Source organism: Grampus griseus (genome assembly GCF_964374135.1).
Source record: "Grampus griseus genome assembly, chromosome: 19".
NCBI lineage: Eukaryota > Metazoa > Chordata > Mammalia > Artiodactyla > Delphinidae > Grampus > Grampus griseus.
In genome coordinates this window covers 44964581-44980253 of record NC_139013.1, presented here as the reverse complement: position 1 = coordinate 44980253, position 15673 = coordinate 44964581, and the positions used below count along the sequence as shown (strand labels likewise).

At 47.0% G+C, this 15673-nt stretch overlaps 1 protein-coding gene across 1 annotated transcript in view; it reads right to left on the bottom strand.

The window, feature by feature from the left end:
- Positions 1–15673, bottom strand: part of HYDIN (HYDIN axonemal central pair apparatus protein) — a gene marked incomplete at its 5' end in the record, with an annotated part of 342250 nt that overhangs the window by 22752 nt on the left and 303825 nt on the right. The window contains 11 exons of the mRNA XM_082677828.1: positions 1682–1840; positions 3608–3806; positions 5660–5829; positions 6276–6497; positions 6970–7177; positions 7607–7754; positions 10262–10427; positions 11475–11613; positions 12072–12284; positions 13455–13662; positions 14416–14513. Of these exons, the coding sequence (XP_082533954.1) occupies positions 1682–1840; positions 3608–3806; positions 5660–5829; positions 6276–6497; positions 6970–7177; positions 7607–7754; positions 10262–10427; positions 11475–11613; positions 12072–12284; positions 13455–13662; positions 14416–14513 (1930 nt within the window). The remainder of the gene's footprint in view (positions 1–1681; positions 1841–3607; positions 3807–5659; positions 5830–6275; positions 6498–6969; positions 7178–7606; positions 7755–10261; positions 10428–11474; positions 11614–12071; positions 12285–13454; positions 13663–14415; positions 14514–15673) is intronic.

Genomic DNA, 15673 nt, shown 5'->3' with positions numbered 1-15673 from the left:
GCAATCCTCAGATGGTCCACAACACTCCTACCACATTGAATCACACCTAGGATTCCAAAAGCATCAACCCCTTTGAGCCTATATAATCTTCCCTGCCAGAAACACTCTTCCTCAACCTGTCTGCCTGGGAGATACCTCTTCATCCTGTAAGACGCAGTTCAGACCTCTCTCCACTGTGAGGCCCTCCTCTGAGCAGCCCTGGTCCTGAATCGCACCCTGCTTCTGCAGCTTCTAGGCTTTCCTGGGACTGTTCATGTGTCTGTGACCCCAAAAGACTGTGAACTCCACCAGACCAAAGTCTATGTCATATTCACCTTACTATGGACTGAATTGTGTCCTCCCAAGTCCATATGTGAGTAGTGTTTGGAGATGGGGCCTTTGGGAGGTAATTAGGTTTAGAATGAGGTCAAGAGAGTGGGACCCTAATGATGAGATTAGCGCCCTTATAAAAAGGGACACCGGAGAGCTGGAGCTTGCCGTCTCTCTGACATGTGGGGACACAGCAAGAAGGTGGTCGTCTGCAAGCCAGGAGGAGCGTCCTCACCAGAAACTATGTTGGCACCCTGATGTCAGACTTCCAGCCTCCAGAACTGTAAGAAAATAAATGTCTGTTGTTTAAGCCACCCAGTCTGTGGTGTTCTGTTATGGCAGCCCAAGCTGACTAAGCCACGCCTTTGTATTTCCAGCACGTAGCACTGACTTACTGAGTAAATGTAAGAATGAATTGAATGAAGGAATGGATATAGTCCATCCTCAAAATGAAATACACCTGGTCCATCTTCAAAGGGCCACCCAAACACTGTGAGATGGGTAGACGGCAGCCAGGACTGTAGCTTCTCTATTTAGGGAGCTCGAGGACATGGATTTGGCAACAAGCATGCTTCTTTCACACAGCGGATTGAAGTGGAAGGAGGGACAAGCTTTCGGGGGCAGATGAGTGACGTATATCGAAACATACTCTTCCTTTTGGTCCAAGGAGCCCACTCCTAGGAGTATGTATTAAGCAGAAGGTCATGGATTCACACAAAGTTTTGTTTACATGGATATTACAATGCTGCTTATAAAAATAAAAAATCAGGAACACCTGAGATGAGCAGAAACAGAGGATTGGTCCATCTGCATAATGGAGGTATAGAGGCACAAATGACATTGAATGTTTAGGAGCTATTTCAATTTGGGAAAAGCAGGTTTCAAAACAATCTGAATGTTAATATTTTATTTTAAAAATGTGTAGGAAAAACAGGGGAAAGATAGGTACCAAAATGTTAAGTGATTATTTCTGGGTATGAGATTATAGGCGAAATGTTCTGCTTTGTGATTTTCCGTATTTTTCAAATTTTCTGCTGTGATGATATATGTATATTCATTAGAGCCCAGATCTTCTGAATCCAGCAAGGGCACTTCTCTTTCTACATCACTGTTGCCCTCTAGAGGCATGCAGCCTCTCCAAGCCTTGGTTTCCTTACATGTAAAATGAGAATCGTAGAAGCACCACCCTACACTGTTTCTGTGAAGGTGACCAGAGGCAGCACAGGGAGAGCTCTCAGAACTGCCCGGCACACTGAAGGTGCACGAGAACCGTGAGGTGTCAGTGTTGCTACTGTGGCCATCCCTGTCATCGGGGCAGGGGGTGGGGGGAGGGATGGGGCATGAAGATGCCACTAGGGGCCCGAGCACCAACCTTGGGGTCCTGGAGTTCTGGAATCGAGAACAGGGCTGACAGGTCAAATGTGAGCTGGGCTTGGCTGTCGTTCATGATGGAAATCGTTTTCTTCGCCACCTGTCCAGGCAGGACAGCTCCTAACTTCACAGTCCTATTGGCTGGATTGAGGACTAAAATCTGTGGGACAAGAAAGAGCGCAGGGAAGGAGGGTTCATCAGTTAATGAGAAAAAGAAATATGATATGGGTACCCTGGTGAGGCAAGGCTGCTTCCTTCTCTTTCTGTGTCCCTCATTCTTCACATTGGATGGGCATTCGCCCACTCAACAAACATTTATGTGCTTAAAATGCCCACTAAACAACTTGTTGCACAATCACATAATTACGGCTGGGTTCAGAGATGTTAGGAAGGAAAAGCTCAGGGTACAAGGGGCTGAGGCAGCCTGGGGGTGAGGGAGGCTTCCCTGAGGAAGGCATGTTCCTACTGAGAGCTAAAGGAAGGGTGGGATCCTGTGGGTTTGCGTCAGGGGGGTGTGGGGCTGGATCCCGAGGGAGGAGACAAGCTGTGGCGAGGCCCTGAGCTGGAGGGAGTGGACTGGACTCCCAGCCCGTGGCTGGGAGCGAGAGGGAGACACGGGAAGACAGTTCGCAGAGGGGTCAGGCTTTCTTCTGGGAGAAGTGGGAAGCCAGTGCAGCCTGGAGCAGCCCCATCAAGTGTGTGTCTTGGGAGGGTGCCCTGGCTCACTCCTCTGTGGAGATGGACTGGAAGAGGGCAGGAGAGAGAGCCTTTAGGAGTGAGAGGTGATGGTGGCAGCGGAGGTGGGAGAAGCACGTACATTTCAAAGTCCTCATCTGAAGTACTGATCAAAATGCTGACCTGGATCAGGCCAAGGTCAGGCTGGGCCTTGTCCTCCAGGATGACGTGACCCACACGAATAGCACCCACTGGTCACTGTCATTTGACCAGTCACTAAACTGCACCCCTCCCCTACACGCTCTTTCTATCCTGCCCATATGTTTCCATTTTGTGTACAAAGGCAAGGGTCTCCAGCCCCACCCTGTGAACTCCTGGAGGTGAGAGAACACGCTTAAGCCTCCTCTGCAGGATTTCTGCAAGCACCTGACACAATGGGTGCTGAATGAGTGATGAAAGAATGAACACTCGAATGAATCAATGACATCAGAAGAGACCCCATCACTGGCGCGGGTGCAGACACACCAGGTGGCCTGGTCCTGTTGCTCTCCGGCTTGATGGGAAGGCTGCCGGAATACACCCCTCCCATTTTCTCTTGGCTGCTGAAACGTCCCATGCATTGCCGAGGATCTTGGAAGGTCTTCAGTTTTCCAAAACTCCCTATGAAACGCAAATACTCCTACCAGACAGACACTTTAAATGTTAACCAGACACTGGGAAGAAAGGGATTAGCAGCAGGACAGGACCAGTCCCTTCCTAGTAGGAGCACCTGGTTAGAAGGAAGGCCCTCAGTCAAATAGGATCCTGGGAGTTGTGGCTGGCTGGAGAATGTCAGTCTGTGTGGTGTTAAGGAAAAATGTCCCATGACTGAAAGGTTTGTCTGCATACAGAGCTTAAAACAAGTCTTACCTCGTAACCTGAAAACACTACACGCCCTAATGTGGGACGAAGAGGACATGCTCGGGATGCTGCATCTGATAGTCTCAAACTTCTCCAAGAAAAAGAGTGTTTCTCCAGTGACCTCCTGTGATTACTTGTATCCTTTGATACAGTAAAGTTTGGTATTGAATGAGATCTATGTGATTCACTTGGGTCTGATCTGACGATTCACCCCTTGGTGGGACTGGTTGACCCCCTGACAGAGCAGCTTGGGGGCAGGAGACTTGGAGGGGGTGGAAGGTGGGCTCAGGTGGGCAAAGAAGGGCAAGAAGGAGGGGCGCCCAGCCCGAGGATCTCCCCAACTGGCTCTTACCTTCATTTCAGTGCCTTTCCCTTTGATTTCAACTACTTGTTGTGAGAGCCCATTGATTTCAAAGGGGATGAGTTCTCGATAATTGATACTTTCTCGAGGATAAAAGATGATGGGAATCTCCAGTGTCTTTCCTGGCTTCACCACATCAACTCGGAAGTTCACCTCGAGGTGGCTGGTGTTGGTATACAAACACTCTAAGCTGGAGAAGATCAGGAGGAAGGTGTGTAAGCTCTCGGATGCCTGACCCAGTGGGGGAGATTTTGTCCCTTGTTTCTCTGAGCTGGATCCACTGCTTGATGTCCTGCCCAGTTTTCCTGGAGTCCAAATGTAAGGGCTGGAAGGGACTTCAGCAGTGATCCAGCCCGTGGTCTCCCGGGCACTGTCGAGTTACTTCCCCCAGATCACATCCAGAGGTCCTGGCAGAGCCAGGCCTCAAATGCAAAGTCTCATGACCTTTTGCCCGGTGCTCTTTTCACTTTCTTTATCCTCTCTTCCTTCATAATGCAGCTCATGGTTTTGTACCCTTTCATAAGAAGGGGGGGCTTCCTGAAGTAACTGGGTGGTAAAGCACAGTGGGGAGGAGTATGTGTCCAGAGTCAGACAGACAGGAGTGTGGATCCGGGTTCTATCCCTAACTAGCCATGTGACCTGAGAACAGTTTACTCAGCCCATCTGGGTCTCTGTTTCCTCCTCTGTAAAATGCGGGTAGTGATGGCTACCTCATAAAATTGTTGTGAGGATTAAATGAGATAAAGTGACCAAATCAGTCACTAGACAGGGTACAGAGGAAACATTCCATAAAGGTGAGCTCTTATTATTATTGCTAATTGCTCAACTAGAAGGGACCTTCAAAGATCATGTCCACCCCCCTTCACGTGTGGGCAGGAAGCACGTAGACCTCCATTACAGCCCCTCCTCATCTGCCTTCCGGGTATTTAGAGAAGGACTCTGGCTGAGGCAATAAAATAGAGCGCCACGCCTTAAGCAAAGCAAGACTCAGATTAAATCAGGCAAGGAGGAGTGTAGGTAGATAAGATTTTAAATTAGTATTTAAAAGTACATGACACTCTTGTAATTTAACATTCAGGAGAATCATCATCACCAGCACCATCACCACCATCACCGCCACAACAGTAGCAGCAGATAAAAAAAACTGAGCATTTCCTATGTTCCGGGCACTGTTCTAAGTACTCTCTCTAAAGGAACTAATTTAATCCTTTTAATAGCCCTGTGGGGAGGTACGACTATCCCCCACTTCAGGCAAGGAGACAGAGGCACAGAGAGTTTAAAAATTTTGCCCAAGGTCACATAGCTAGGGAAGTGCTGGGATCTGAACCTAGACCTGTGCTATGTGATATGGTAGCCACTAGACACACGTGGCTCTTAAAGTTAAAATTAATTAAAATAAAATAAAATGAAGTTCTGTTCTGCAGTGGCACTAGCCACATTTCAAGTGCCCCACAGTCACGTGCAGCTGTAGGCTACCGCACTGGACATTGCAGACATACAACATTTCTGACGCTGAAGCAAGTTCACTTGCAGAGTACTAACCTGGAGAACTTTGAATAAACATAGGTCTCTGGGCCAGTTTTGTTTTCTTAGGTCTGGAATAGGGCCCAGAAACCTGGACTGGAACATTCTACACAGGGATGGCAAAGAGAGGCTGGATTTGAATCAGTTTAGATCTCAGTTTAGATCTGCCATTTACTGCAAGGTCACTTGCCTGAGAAATTAACTTTTTAACTCTCCAAACCTCAGTTCCCACATCTATTACATGCGGAAAATAAATGGAAGCCATCGAACCTCTTGTCAGGTCACTCGGCATTGCCCTCCTCATTTCCAGAAGAGGATTTTTTTTTAGCAGAGTAGCTCATGGCTATCCAAGTATGAGTGTTAGCGGCGGGGAAAGGAGACTCAGGATTCACGCCCACCTGTGTCTGAGGCTTTCCCAGAATCCTTCCTTTTCTGTCCTGGCAGGACCCCACCTGTGTGGAGGCTGTAGGACCCACAGGAGTGGCAGAATCATCTGGAAGCTCTGGGAAGTCTGCTTACCTCATAGACGTCTCTTCCTTGCTGGAGACAACTAGGATTTGTTTGTATGGGGGCATCCCAGCTTGGTAGATGAAGCAGGTCCCAAAGTTGTAGCTGGTGAAGGAGAAATGGACGGCTGGGCTCACGGCACAGCCCGAGATGCTGCACAAAAATGTTGGACCGTGGCTGATCTGTGGGAAGGGAATGGCAGGTGGAGTGTGATTACAAGTGAGAGGAAAGGGCCCTTACGCCCTCAGGTGAAGGAGGGGAACAGTCGAGTGCTTAAAAAAAATTCAGGTCTCAGGGCTCCATCTGCAGAGATTCTGATAAACAGTTTACATGTTTATTTAAGGAAAGCAAGGTGGACTACTCTGCACCTGGGCCCGACATTGGCTCTTGCTTTGCTCCTGCAGCGATGATTCAGCCTGAAGGCGGAGGGGTGTGCAGAGACTGCCAGTCCTTACCCAACAGCTGCCTCCCAGGGCCTCCTCATTAGCAGGACTCTGGCTGCCAATGTGCCTGGGAAACATGCTTGACTTCCCATCCTTCCTTGCAGCTAAGGGTGGCCATCAGACATAGTTCTCAAGACAGAATGCTGTGAATGTGTTCAGTGTTGGACAATGTTAAATGGTCTCACCTTGATTTTGAGTTCCAGGCCCTTCAAGACACATTTCTTAAATGGCTGGAAAGACAGGGAGGCCTGTGCACTCTGCCCCACATCCACACTGCCATCCATGGGTGAAAATTCCAAGTACTGCAGCAGGGACTTGGGGCCGGATAGCTCTGCCTGGAAGCTGAAGTTGAACTTGCCGGTGTTGATGAAGCTGAATTCACACTGGACACATTCATTCAACGCCACCTGAGAGAGAACAGAGTTGAATGTTGAGTGAATGCAAACCATGCTTCCCTTCTGTGGGGTCAGGATACGCAACACGTTGGGGGAAAACACCCTGTGGGAAATAGTGAAGGCAGATGATTTTCGCGAGTTGAGTTTCATTAGCTCAGAGAGTAGTCAGAGAGCCCAGCAAGAGCTACTAGGTGAGAAGAGTGAGATGACAATTTAATTCCTAGATCTCACTTGGTAGCAAAACATCCTTCTGTAGGTTTAAGACAAGCATTTCCCCCTTCTCTCCCATCTCTCCACCCTCTGGAAAGTAAAATAAGCTTTCACATCAGAACCATACACATTCTGGGGGTGGAGCTGCTCCTGGCCTGTTTCTGTTCTCCTGGTCTCCCCGGCATTTGAAACAGAGATTCAGCGACTATTCACTTGTACTGCTTTTCCCAGCCAGTGTGGAAACAGAGAGAGCGAGGCCCTCTCTCATCTTTACCTCATAGAAGTTGAGAGTCGTGGTCTGGTTGGGAGTCAAGAGAGTGACGGTGCCAGTCTTGTCCTTGCACTTGACCTCTACATTCATAGAGTAGCCCTGAGCCTTGACATTTAAGGTCAGAGGGTGGGCTTTCTTTTCCACATTGCAGATCAAATTGAAGTTCACTTCTCCTTCCTGCTTCGGTGTGAAGAAAATATCAATTGGGAACCTGGTTGGGGACGAAGACAGCAGATTAGATGACTAGACCAACCTGTTAAAGAAGGCTAATACTAAACTATTACACACTAGGAGGAAAAGGCATCCTAACTCCAAATCACGATGAATTTTGAAGATTTGCCAGGCACGGCAGGCCACTGCTTTATGGATTTGCAAACACAGTGGATAGCAAGGAGAAGAATATAAACATAAGAAAATACTGAGAACAAGAGCTTAAAGTTCTCAATGCTCTACAATTCACTAGGAAAATTGACAACAGGGAATAAGTAGGACAGAGATGGAATTGTAATATCTAAATTTTAGAGTGGGGAGAGACTTCAGGGACGGGGCACTCGAAGGGAAACCGATTCTCCTGGCTGGTGGGCCTGGGACCCTGCCATGTTGGGCGAGTGCAGTCCTGGGGGCCTTCCTTTCTGTTTACCTGGACAGCGGTGGGACCCAGCCTTCCATGGGACACACGACCAGGCTGCTGCTGAAACCTTCAGAATATCGGGAGGTGTCCTGGAAGGCAAAATGGAACCTCTGCTCCTCCTTGTTGATGATCTTCACGGTCTCCCTGGCCTCTCTGCCTGGAGGGGGAAACACTGCCCTCAGGGAGGCCTCGTGCCTGCTCCTGGTCCACCTCAGGAGGCACGAGGAAGCCTTCGTAGAAGAGGCTCCGCAGCTTCTTTCCCTTCCTCTTCCCAGCTCCTCGGCCTTTGGCCTCCTCTCTTCCTTCTTTTTGCTCTACAAGGATCCTTCCTCCCAAAGGGACTCTACCTCTTCCTTCTAGAACTTTACCCCATCAACTGCCTGTTCCTCTTAGGTGGCTGCTCTGCCTGGGTCACAGCTCTCCTGGGATCCTCCTTGTTCCTTCAGACCCGATGCCTTCCTGCTTTTGTTAATGGGGGCTGGTAGGCCCCTCAGCCCTGCCCATATCTCTGTAAACAACCCCTGCGTCGGACTCTTTCGAATTAGGCTTTGGGTATGTCACCAGCGTGCTGACAGGGCCCTGACTAATACATCTCCTATCACTGTTTTGCTTTTTCTTACTTTCCTTGACTATTGTAGAGCATTTATTTTTCCACATGAACTTCAGAATCATTTTTTCCAACTCCTCCCTCACCCCAATCATTTTGGAACTAAGGTTGCCAGATTTAGCAAATAATTTTTTAGTATAAGTATGTCCCAAATATTGCATATTGCTTGGCATTCTGAACTACTATTCATTGTTATCTGAAATTCAGATTTAACTGTGCATCTTGTATTTTACCTGACAACCCTAGTTGGGATTTTAATTGAAACTCGGTTAAATTTGCATTTAATTTTGGGAGAATTGACAAATGTTCAGATCTTGTTTGGGGGCATTTTAATAAGATTTTATAGTTTTATTCACATAGGTCCTGTGCTTTTCTCGTTACATTTATCCTTAGCTATCATATAGGTCTTATGAATGGAATTTTTTGTTTGTTTCTAGGTGCTTACTGCTAAAAGAAAGAGAAACCATTGATTTTTGCACACGTCTTGCATCCAGTCATTCCTACATTATCTTGTTGATTCTAGTAGTTTGTTTTGCTTTTCTCTAGAGTCTCTTGAGGTTATCTATGTATGCAGTCATCAGCAACAGCATAATGAGATAATTTTGCCTCTTTTTTCCCCAATGTTTGTCAATTATTTAATTTTCTTGTTCTATTGTATTTGCTAAAATCACTAAGAAAGTGTTCAATAATGACGGTGATAATGAACATCCTTGCCTAATTCCTGACTTTAATTGAAGTGACTTTAGTAGTTTATTACCAGATAATATCTGCCCCTTGACTTTGGTTAATCTCCTTTATTCACGGTTTCCCCTCTATTTCTATTTTACTATTAGAGTTTTTGTTGAGAATGTCTGCTGAATTTTAGAAATGACTTTTCAGTATGTATCAGTATGATCACCTGGTTCTTCTTTAATCTGTTGATGTAACAATTATATTGAAATGCACCATCATTGCATTCCTAGATTAAACCCTGTTTGTCTTATTATTCTTATGCTACCTTGCTCATTTATTTGTTCAAAACCTTACTAAATGCCACAATCTCCTCCTATCTGTTTATATGTATCAGTATAAGAAATGTATGGAAGTAATACACATCACATTGTTAACACTGGCTTCCTTTGACAGAAAGGAAAGGATGAGATAGAATGGGGGGGAATGATTATTACATTTTTCCTTATACAACACCATATTGATTGATGTATAAAGAATATTACTTTTATAAATAATAAAATCTAATGAATTACTAAAAAATCCTCTGACTTTAGTTGTATTTTACACACACACACACACACACACACACACACACACAAAACATCACATCCATGTGATAGATTCACAGTGTTATAAGGGACTTGCCAATCACTTCCTTTATGTCCTTCAAGTCTCACCTCAAATGTCACCTTCCCACTGCCCACTAGCATTCCTTATTCCCCTACCCTGCTTTATTCTTCTCTGGAACACTTATCAACATCTGACATGCTATACATTTTGCTTTGTCATGTTTTGGTAGTCTGCTTCCTGCTACTAGAATGTAACCATCATGACGGTCGGTACTTGGGCTTTGTCCATCGCATTCCCAGCTCACAGAAGAGTGCCTGGCTCACACAAGGGGCTCGGTAATATTTGTTGAGCTGGATAAAAGTGTGAAAAGGTGGCAGAGAAATGTGATCACTTTGGCACAGAACAAGAAGCAAACAGATACAGCCATAATCTGGGGGCACGTGCAAGCAGGATGGGGCTGACGTGGGGATCTGGAAATAAACATAGTCAGTCCAGGCCCCAAAGGAATCTTCCAAGTAGGCTCTGTAGCAAGCCTCCTAAATTTCCTTAGGTTATTGGTGTGTGGGTTTAGAAGACACTTGATGGAAATTAGATTGAGAGGTTGAATATTTTGTGGCCCTGTGAATAGTGATAGAGGCCCTCTGACATGCTTCTGGAAGGCACCAGGAAGAGCTCCCTGCCCATGTCTGCTCCTGCAGCGCATTGCTGGGGTGGTCCCACGCCCCTTCCCCACAGGTCATGCCAATTCTAAATATAAACCAACAGGGCAGCCTTACCAATGAGGAGACAACTGAAGTTGAGATGTGACTGGTCCAGATTGATGAGAGGGTCAGTGGCTTTGCCTACCAGCAGGAAAGGGACTGTGATGTTGTGTTCGGGGATTAAGAAAGTCCAGAATGCTTCCGAGATGTCCAGATGGAAAGGTGTGAACTGGAAGATAATCTGAGAAGACAGGTTGGAGCAGAGCAGTTAGAGGCACTTCTGTGTGTTTACTCCATGTGCCCTTAGAGGCTTGCCAGCCCTGGGGTTATGCGGGTGGACACTACCAGGTCATCACTTCCTTTCTACCCTCTTTGTAAGGGCACGTAAGTTTAGCTGTAACAGCAACATCAATCTCTGTTTGCCCAGCCCACCAAGTATTTCTCAGGGGGTCTACCCCACTCACAGGCTCTGCTGGCTAGGCTACCATATTTCATGCCATGTCTCTGGATGGCATGTAAAAATGGAAAGATTCAAGGTGGAAGCTTGTAATTTGGGCTTTTCCTGAAAAGTCTGGGAGAACCAGCAATGCTGAGCCCATTGCTCTGTATGGTGACCTTCCAGAGAAGCACTGTGGCCAGCCAGCCCTGGTGCCCATCATTCCCTATCACTGTCCCCTTGGCCTGCGTCATTCATTTGTATGGTCTTCCTGAAGGCAACTGAATTCGGAATTTCTGTTTCATGGATTTATTTCTGCCTCCAAGATTCTCTGTGGAATTTACAGGATATAGAGTCCACAGATCTGTTTTGGCCAGCAAGTTCGTATTTCTTTAAGTCTGTCCCTCTGCTCCAAATCACTGTGTGGACATTAGGACTAAACCATGGAACATGACTCCACTTTTCTGTTTTGCCCTTTGGCCTGACCAAGTAAAAATACATCTGTGTCCTTTCATTGCTGTCAGTCCCTTGGACAAAAATAACTCTTTACTTCTTATTCTTGTATGAGTCCTAGTAGAGTCTCCAGGCATTGGTGTCCAACTCTCCTTTCCTTGCTTTAATAATCTCAATTTTTAAAACTTCTGTTTCTCCATGGCCAACCAAGAGAGCTCGGGTTTGTCTTGTCCATGAGGACTGCCTAACACATAGAGTAGCCACTCAAGAAACACTTGTTGATGGACACACCCTTAGGCTGTTCTCCCTAACTCTACCCATGCTCTACCGCAGACCTGCTATGCAGAGGGGCATAGAATTAATAAAGTCCTGGGTCAAGCGGTCCCCATTCATACACACCTCAGCTTTCTTTTCAGGGAGGATGAGGCCCTTTTCTGTAAGGCATGTGAAGGCTGGAGGGTTCTGGAGACTTTCAGTTTCTTCAGAGACCCAGCAGAAGGAGTAGGTGCTATTGGTCGGGTTCAGTATTGTAAAAGTCCTGGCCGAGGGGGGAAGAATCGATAGCAGAGAGTGAGAGAGGGGCTTGAGGATTAAGAGAAACTTTTCTAGACTGTTCCCTAGCACACTTCCTTTATGTGGGAATCAGAACTGTTCTGAGCACTTCGTTGCTGCAGAAACAAAAACTGCATCTCACTTGGGGATCCCAAGTGTGGCTAGAGTTCTGGACTTTGGAATAATAATGACACCAAGGGCTCTTCTGTTCCAGTGATCCTCTGTGGTCAAGGCAGTGGTCAGGGATCCTATTTTTATGTCTTCCAAGTTTTCCAGAGTGTCAAAACCAGGGAGACAGAAGACAGCTTCCTCACGGAGGCAGTTCTCTGAAGTCAGACCCCAGGACAGCAAGCGTGCTTCTACGTGTCAGTGTAGCTTGCTACTCTGAGTTTTTAGAAGGACTGACGGATATGAACTCAACTAGTGCAAACCTAAATGACTCACCGGAGATACTTCTCTCCTATGCCCACGCTGGTGAACTCAATCACCCGGGTGTTTGGATCCAGAGCCCCACCACGAGGCCCTGGGAGATCTGGGTTGCGCCGATGACCGCTGATGTAGTCTGAGTCTTTCAGGTCAAAATGGCAGAAGGGCAGGGAGCTCCGCCCTTTTGCTGACAGGACTGGGCCTTGCTCTCCAGGTGGCAGGTTAGGAATCCTGAGGGGATAAGGTTATTTTGATCTATTTTTAACTTTTTAATCGATTTTTGCTTTCGTGGTTGTAAATGAATATGACACCCATCAGAATGTGAACTCCATGAGAGCAGAGGCTGGGTCTGTCTCGGTCAGCAATATAACCTCAGTGCCTTGAACAGTACATGGTACATAGTAGGTGGTCACTAATTAATTGTGGAGTGGATGGATGCATGAATGGGCTGAGTATGAGAGGCCTGAATTCTGGTTCCTTCTGTGTACCTTACTATGGCCTCAAGTTACTTCCTTTGCCAATGGTGAGAAAACCTCCCTGCTGTAAGGTCAGCACAGAGTTTTTCCCTCTGGGCTCTTTCATAGGCATCTAGTGGGATACAGAAAAGGACTCAGACATCCTTACAAAACTACCCTGAGCTCCTTGGAGAAAGCACACTAGATGTGAGCAGACCTCGAGCCCCAGCACCAAGCTTAGGTGGCCCAGGTGTGGGAAAGGTCCCTGCAGTGTGATTGCAGGGTTTCTATAGGTCTTATTGTTCACATAGGTCTCTGCCACCCTATGCCATGGATCACAGACTTCCTCTAAGGTAGGTGTTCTCCATGGAGCTGGCCGGGGAGTGGGTACCACATCAGGGACTTTCAATGCCAGATGTTACTGGATTGACTCTCCTCTATCTGGACCTGGGTCCCATCTGTCCCTCGCTTACTATGTACCAGGTCCACCTCCTCCATCGCCACCACCACCTAATGTTTATTGTACTTATTGCGTGCCAGGCACTGTTCAAAGCTCTTCACTTGAATTAGCTCATTTAGTCTTCACAACTCTACAAGGTGGGTATTGTCATTTGCATTTTACATAGGAGGAAACTGAGTCTCAGAAAAGGTACAAGAAAGCTTTCCCAAGTTCATGCTTGCCCCAGGACTGGAACCCAGCTGGCTGCCCACCATCCTGTTGCCCAGTGGAATCCTGTACGTGGCCGGGAAGGGGAGGTGGGCGGGAGGCAGGGTCTACAGAGGGTTGATGAGCTATACAAAAGAATGGATTCTCCTTGTCCTCCAAAGGGAAATGTGGCAATGTGGGGCTGAGGAGGGGTCTGGGGCTGGAAAGAATGGTGGGAGTGGTGGGACAGAAGAGGGGCTAGGAGCTGCAGTGCTTTGTGCTGGGAGATCATCTCCTTACTGGCAGAGAAGATTGCTCTCGAAGTCTCCAACCTCCATTGGGGAGAATTTCACTTTGAGCTTCTGGGTCTTCCCCACGGGCACCATGCCTGAGACGGGCTCCACAGAGAAGGGTGGCAGGGAAGCTTCGTTCCAGTGGTCCATGGCACTGTCCAGGGTGCTGCCTGTGTGCAGCGTGCCCTGGCTAAGCTGGTCATTTTGGGAGAAACCTGGGGGCAGATAGAGCGCCAGTGATATTCTGCACCTGCCATGGGAGAGCAGGTATAGGGCAGCCCACTCACAGGCCCTAGGCACCCTCTGTGGGCTCACCTCTGCTAGCAGGTATACTTTGGGCCCCAGGGCCCAAAGAATGGGCTCCCATCTCTCACATGAGACTCATGAAAAACACTTCCATTAATTACATCAAGTTTTCATGTTTGTTTTCTTTTGGCTCAAGGGGGTGGGTCAAGTAGATGTCTGTGGGTCACGTGCCTCAAGAATAATGGGCTGTGAACATAATCTTTGGAGAATCATTGCTTTAAAGTAGGGGTTCATAATCTGGGGGCCCATAGAAAAGGGCTCATTAGGAAGGTCTGGGAAACTCCAAGTTGAAAGAGAATTAATGGATAATTGCCCACTAAGTGTTGGGCTCTTTTTAAAGTGCAAATTGGGCATGGGTGTGTATTTTCCTGGGGAGACAGTTCATAGCTTTCATCAGTTTCTCCAAGAGTCTGTAATCTTCCAGAAGGTTAAGATCTAAAAGAAAAGATTCCTAGGGATCTGTGTGGGCCCCAGGAAGGCAGATCTCAGCTCTTGAGTTTCTCAGGCCCTTTTGGCTCTGCAGATGCCAGGAGGCCTCTGCTCTGCTTCTCCTTTGCTTCTTAGGGGGCCGTTGGAGCAGTGCTTGCTTCTCCATGAACAAGCCTCTTGTAATAACTGGGGACCCAGTTCAAGCCCTGGGTTTTACCCGTCACTGCACTTACCTTGGTTGTCTGGCATTGCAAAGCTGACAGCCTTTGCCGTCTCTTCTGAGATCCAGCTGAATTCCAGCTGCACATTTCCTGAATTAATCAGTTCAAACCTGCAAACAGATCAGGGAATGGAATTCAGAAACGTGCTTCAGATTTTTGTCCTGTCTGCACATCATCTGTACCGTTAACTTTTTTAAGTCACTTGGTTTCTTAAATATTTCTTCAAAGACAAGTTTTAAGCAATTTTATCTGAAGTCATGCATGCGATATACTTGTTACATTTCCTTCTAAAACACACACACAAAATATATATATAGCTATTAAAAGTAAAAGTATGCAGATGTTTAGCACTTAAATCATCTTGCATACTACTGGCAGCCTGTGCAATGAGCTCTCAGCCTGCATCATGGTAATCCTGAAAAATTCCCATGAGAGAGGAAACAAACTCTATTTCACAAGACAGCACCTTCCTCGGGTGCAAATTCCAAAGCCTCTCCTTTCCTGAATCACTTTCCACCAGAAACAATGTCCTTGTGGTCAGAAACCATTTGACCCCTGCCTCAGATGTCTTCACTGGCTGAGACACATACTTGTCTCAAATTCTCAATTAGTGGAGACTTTTCTTGTCTCAAGTTTCCCTGCTCTAAGACAAGAACTGGGAGATAGAAGCTTTTTCTGGAATCACGATTAAACTTGATCACAGTCACAGCAAGAGGATGAGGCCCTGATGTAAGAAAATGGTTGTGCAAGAGAAAGAAACACACACGCTCTTCCCAGTTTTAGGGGAGAAGTAGGAGCTGAGAGTTGCGGTGGGGCAGTAGGTCTAAAGGTGGGGTTTAGGGGTTAGATTCCCATTATCCGGTCCAGGTAGACCATGTAGCTGTGCCTGAAGTCAAGGTGCTTTGGCCTCAGGGGCTTGTGTGAATTTATGGATTGTGTGAATTTATGAGCACTGGTCTTTATCCTAAAGTAAATTTTTATAAAGAGGAGAAATCTCAGCGGAACAGAATACTTTTAGTAAAAACGCATTCTTGGTTTAGGTCCAGGAGTGAACAAATGCTCTGTAAAGGGCCAGAGAGTAAGGTTTTTGGCTTCGCGTGCCAGAGATTTCTGCAGCAACTGCTCCCTCTGCTGTGGAAGTGCAGAAGCAGCCGTGGACGATAATAAACAGACGGGCACAGCTGTGTGTCCACATAACTGTATCTGTAAAAATAAGCAGCTGGCTGGGTTTGGTCCACGGGCCAGAGTCTGCTGACCCCTGCTGTAGGTG